General features: G+C 40.5%; 1 protein-coding gene across 1 annotated transcript; it reads right to left on the bottom strand.

Moving 5' to 3' along the window:
- Positions 1 to 791: 791 nt before the first annotated feature.
- On the bottom strand, positions 792 to 4,566 carry LOC119413555 (beta-ureidopropionase-like). Its single transcript, XM_037680610.1, has 4 exons — positions 4,478 to 4,566; positions 4,352 to 4,394; positions 1,091 to 1,245; positions 792 to 979 (listed from the first exon to the last, which is right to left on the bottom strand). The coding sequence occupies exons 1-4, from the start codon at positions 4,550 to 4,552 to the stop codon at positions 896 to 898; spliced, it is 357 nt and encodes a 118-aa protein (XP_037536538.1). The 5' UTR covers positions 4,553 to 4,566; the 3' UTR covers positions 792 to 895.
- Positions 4,567 to 5,729: the final 1,163 nt, after the last annotated feature.

Here is a 5,729-nt window from a genome sequence, read left to right as displayed (position 1 = left end):
ATTATATAATATATAAATAATATATATATATTATTTATATATTATATAATCCAACATTTTTCAGTCGGGTCATCTGGACAGTTTCTTTTTTTTGTGCTGAAACATTTCGCCTTCGATCCAGAAGGCTTCATCAGTCAAGGAAACGCACAACAAAACTGATTCTTCCCCCAGTAAACATTAAGGTTTACTTGTATTCCCTGTTTAAGTCCAGTACAGAAAAACACTCATCTCAAAAACTACAAACATTCACTTTTCAAGTCCTTCTGTGACGAGACATCGGCTTGATGCTTGTTTGTAAATCCAGTAAGGTCCTCTGGACACGACCTGACTTAACCTTGCTTGAGTTTTCTACCTGGATTATTGAGCATGCGTCAGGACACTTGTTTGTGAAGTTTTTCAGGTCCCCCCACCCTTTTTATTCCACCATCGAAGGTGAAAAGACAGTGGTATTGTCATCCATGTTTGTGTTCATTTGCCTGTTGGCAAAATAAAATTGTCGTCATAATCTGATCTCAGTTTATACGTTTGGTTTGAAAGGCACTGCTGTTTCATATGCCCATTACTAATTACATAGAAAGTACATTTAAATTCCAGGTTGTAAAGCAAAAACATATTATTAACCTGGTGAACACGTTGCATCCCACTGAAACCATCATATTTGTTTTCACGGTGACTGGAGTCATGGCGGATAATCTTATGATTTACAAACTGAGAAACTCAGAAATTCAGCTTATTTTAGCTGTCCTTGTACAAAAAATGAATAAACAGAAATAAAGCTTTCAACTTTGAATTTATTTTTTAAAGTCTGTAGTATAAATAAATGTTAATAGGCTATGTGATTTTTTTTTTTCTTACATGGGCCACAGTAAATGTACAACACACTGTGTGTATCTGTTCACTCCTTTACTAGTTTGGGTTTGAAGTCGTGTTTGACAGCGTTTGTAAGTTCTTCTGCGTACTCTGAATATCGCCCAGTCATCTGCAAACAGCAGAACAGTTACAGAATAAATTGTGTCCTTTCATCGACCAAACAGCCATGCAGTCACAGAACAATTGTACACAAAGCCTGGTGATGATTCACATAGTTTACCTTAAAAGTCCATTTGTCACTGACTTGTCTGTTCAGGTTCAGATCCATTTCGACCACCAGCAGTCCGTCACGTGTCCTGGACAAGCCGGGGGTTCGACTGCCATCAGGAGCAGCCACGTAACTGGACCCATAGAAGTGGCCAAAGTCATGGTGAGCTGCAAGAAACAGGAATCTGGTGTATTTGTACAAACTATGACTTGAAGGATCAGAAGATATTTTGAAGAGTTTCAACGCAGCTACAAGCCATAAATCCAACATAAAAACAATTTCTTCATTAAAACCCAACAGAGGTTCAGGACTTACATTTGTATTAATTTAAGTTGTCACATTGTCTACATTTTTATAAACTGTAAAAGGAGACTGAAATAAATGTTGAAGTTGCTGCTAGTGGCTCATTATGGTCACCATGGTAGCAACATCTGTGTCTCTCCATGAATGCGATTTCAGTAAAGACAAGCAAACAGAATAGCAGAGCAAAAAATAAACCTAGACATTCACCGTGTAAAAACTTCATCCATCCATTATCTTTTACCCGCTTCTTCCATTTTGGGTCAGGGGGGTCGCCAGTGCCCATGTCCAGCAATCACTGTGCGAGGGGAGGGGTACACCCTGGACATGTCTCCAGTCCATAAATGGTAAATGGACTGTACTTGTATAGCGCCTTTCTATCTTATTTCAAGATACTCAAAGCGCTTTACACTATAATCTGTGTCCTCATTTACTCATTCATACAACACTCTACTAGATCTATACAAAGATAATTGAACAAATCATTCCAAAGAGACTAATCAGTGCTTTAGATCACATTCATACACTGATGGGACACACATCAGAGGCTATGAGGGGTTCAGTGTCTTGACCAGGGACACTTCAGCATGTGACTGCTGGTGGATGTGAACCCCCAACTCTTGCATTGGAGGACGACTGCTCTAACCACTCAGCCACAGCCATCCATCACAGGGCCACATAGAGACAAACGAGACAAACAACCATTCACTCTCTCACTCACACCTAGGGACAATTTAGAGTTACCAATCAGCCTAACATGCATGTTTTTGGTCTGTGGGAGGAGAAAACTTCATTAGATTAAAAATATTATTTAACAAAAAGCGGCCCAAGAGTCTAGTCTAACGTCAATGTTTGCTTCTTTTAAGGAGATGTGATGAGGTAAAATGGCTTGTCACTTCTGGTTTGGAAGAATAATTTTCTGCTCAGATGAAGTGAAAGTCAAACCAGCCACTAGGGAGCACAAACCAGTGTATCTCTTGTGCTGGTCTCAAGCCTGGGTAAATGTTGAGTGTTGTGTTAGGAACAGCATCCGATGTAAAACACTTTTGCCAAAACTATAATGCGAGTTCATCAAAGCGAAACCATACTGGATCCGTTGAGGCCCAGGTTAACAACGACCACCACCTGTGCTGTTGACAAACAGGGTGCCGGCGAAAATTGTGCTACTGTTAGTCGAAGACCACGAGGACCTGATGACATGGAGGTTTGGAAATGTCTTGGAGACATGGCAGTGAGGTTTATGACTCAAATATTCAATGGCATATTTGAGGGTAAGAAAATGTCTGAGCAATGGAGGAGTAGTGTGTCGGTGCCCATTTTTAAGAACAAGGGTGATGTACAGAGTTGTAGCAACTACAGGGGAATTAAGCTGATGAGTCACACAATGAAGATCTGGGAGAGAGTTGTAGAAACTAGACTTAAATGAGAGGTGACTATCTGTGAGCAGCAGTATGGTTTCATGCAGAGAAAGAGCACCACAGACGCCATATTTGCTTTGAGAATGCTGATGGAGAAGTACAGAGGGTCAGAAAGAACTCCATTGTGTCTTTGTGGATTTAGAAAAAGCATATGACAGGGTGCTGAGGGAGGAGGTGTGGTATTGCATGAGGAAATCTGGAGTTACAGAGAAGTATGTTAGACTGGTACAGGACAGGTATGAGGACAGCAGGACAGTGGTGAGATGTGCTGTAGGAGTGACAGATAGTTTCAAGATAGAGGTAGGAGTGCATCAAGGATCGGCTCTGAGCCGCTTCTTGTTTGCTCTGGTGATGGACCTACTAATAGATGAGGTCAGGCAAGAATCCCCATGGACTATGATGTTTCCAGATGACATTGTGATCTGTGGTGAGAACAAGGAACAGGTGGAAGAGAACATAGAGAGGTGGAGGTATGCACTTGAAAGAAGAGGAATGAAAGTCAGTCATAGTAAGACAGAGTACATGTGTGTGAATGAGAGGGAGGAGGTGGAACAGTGAGGCTACAAGGAGCAGAGGTCACAAAGGTGCAGGACTTCAAGGACTTGGAGTAAACGATCCAGGAAAATGGTGAGTGTGGTAAAGAGGTGGAAAAGAGAGTACAGGCAGGATGGAGTGGATGGAGAAAAGTTTCAGGAGTGATTTGTTAGGGGTGGCTGTGGCTGAGGGGTTAGAGCAGTCGTCCTCCAATGCGAGAGTTGGGGGTTCAAATCCACCAGCAGTCACATATCGAAGTGTCCCTGGGAAAGACACTGAACCCCTCATAGCCTCTGATGTGTGTCCCATCAGTGTATGAATGTGATCTAAAGCACTGATTAGTCTCTTTAGAATGATTTGTTCAATTAGCTTTGTAGAGATCTAGTATGTAGAGCTGTATGAATGGGTAAATGAGACACAGATTGTAGTGTAAAGCGCTTTGAGTATCTTGAAATAAGATAGAAAGGTGCTATATAAGTACAGTCCATTTACCATTAACCATTTGTGACAAAAGGGTGTCAACAAAGGTCAAATAAATAGTTTACAAGACAGTGGTGAGACCAGCTATGTTGTATGGTCTGAAGACAGAGACATGGACAAAAAACACAGGAGACAGAACTGGAAGTAGCAGAAATGAAGATGTTGAGGTTCTCCTTAGGAGTGACAAGGATGGATAAGATTAGGAATGAGATCATCAGAGGTACAGCACAGGTTGAACAACTGGGAGATAAAGTTAGAGAGACCAGACTGAGATGGTTTGTACATGTCCAGAGGAGGGACAGTGGTTTGGACATGTCCAGAGGAGGGACAGTAGGTATATTGGTAGCGGGCTTTGGGGGATATGAGAGAAAACTGTGTCCTGTGAGAGACACTGTGTGGAGGAATAAACCATTTTTTTTAGTTAGACTGATTGTATGAGAAGAAAACCCATAGGAGTAAAAATAGTGATACATTTTTTATTCATCATTCTGCTTTAACTGCAGCATCATGACAAACTGGAAAATAAAACTGAATTCCTTACCTTTTTTTCCATCACCTGATGTGAATTCACTTTTGAACTGTTCCTGTTGAAAACACATTGGTTTTACATGAATTCGATGTTTTATCATAACCCAACAACACGTCAGTATGACTGCTGGGGACTTACCGTCCCAACACGGTTGATGGCACAGGTAAAACAGTGGTTCGCTATTGCTGCATTCCTGGCCTCGATGGGCCACATGGGTTCACTGTCCAGAACACAGAGCAAAGTTTAGGTACACATAGGCCTACAGCAGCAAGCAATGCACTGGTGTTGAACAAATAAAAAAATCAGATCTCTTTTCCACGTGGTACTGGGATAACATGCCAAATTTATTTAAAACTTTATTTTATCATGAAAGAAATCCACTGAGATTATTCATCTCTTTTACAAGGATGTCCTGAGCAATGTGCAAGGTGCAAACAAGCCATTAAAATGAACCCCTGCCCAGATTAAACACGGGTCTAATTTGGCCAGGCCATAGTATATCCCGGGGATGGTCATCTATATACGGTACCCATAATCTGGCATGAGGGGTATGAATTTGCCTAAACCGATTCATACCCCTCATACCAAATGTTTTAAGTTGTTAACAAGAGTTTTAAAATTTAAGTCTGTTAGCCTTGTCACTTAACTTTCCTGACAAAGCTGAACCCCCAATAAAATAAAACAAAACAAATACTAATTTTTGTGTTTATGACTGAACTTTACTGAAAAGAAATGACTGAAAATGTAATGAAAATCCATTCATAACTTTTTGAGTAATCTTGTGCATAGACAGACAAACCAACACTACTGAAAACATTACCCCCGTGGCAGAGGTAATAAAAAGTAATAAGTAAACTTCATAAAAATCTTTGAATAGTTTACCCAATTAAGTGACAGAACTTGATGTTTTAAAAAGGCCTAGAGCAGGGCTATTCAACAAAACTGCTCAGGGGGCCACAACTTCTGAAAGCCAGCAGCTCAAGGGCCGGAGATCCAGCGATTAAAGTCAGTATTTAAATAAACCAAAGTTTACAATGATCTGTTACCTTTTAGATTTGTTTGTTTTATTGCATTGAATCATAAATGCAATAAACACAAAACAACACAAAACCTAAACCCAGAACCCCATAATTTTTTTTTTTTTAATGAACTCATAGGTGGGCCAGACTGAAGTCGAAAGTGGCCCGCGAGCCGTCATTTAAGAAGCCCTGGTTTAGATCTTTTGAAGCAGCTCTGTAGAAAAGGTGTAAACAAATAGTTAATTTTGTTTCAGATAGCTCTTTGAACAACTGCTTTGAAATTTTTATTCATCTATCATTGCATTTAAGATAAGATATGACTTTAATGGTTCCCCATAACTTTGTGTGTGTGTGTGTGTGGGGGGGGGGGG

Source organism: Nematolebias whitei, chromosome 8, assembly GCF_014905685.2.
Source record: "Nematolebias whitei isolate Nwh7 chromosome 8, NemWhi1, whole genome shotgun sequence".
NCBI classification, from domain to species: Eukaryota; Metazoa; Chordata; class Actinopteri; order Cyprinodontiformes; family Rivulidae; genus Nematolebias; species Nematolebias whitei.
Note: the sequence above shows the minus strand (reverse complement) of the source record. Positions and strands in the feature narration are given on the sequence as shown.

Bases quoted from the DNA above. Each gene is read 5' to 3' on its own strand.
- LOC119413555 (XM_037680610.1), bottom strand. From the start codon at position 4,552: ATGTGGCCCATCGAGGCCAGGAATGCAGCAATAGCGAACCACTGTTTT. The intron at 4,395-4,477 runs GTAAGTCCCCAG...TGTTTTCAACAG, and splicing joins CCATCAACCGTGTTGGGACG to GAACAGTTCAAAAGTGAATT. The intron at 1,246-4,351 runs GTAAGGAATTCA...TGTTTCTTGCAG, and splicing joins ATCAGGTGATGGAAAAAAAG to CTCACCATGACTTTGGCCAC.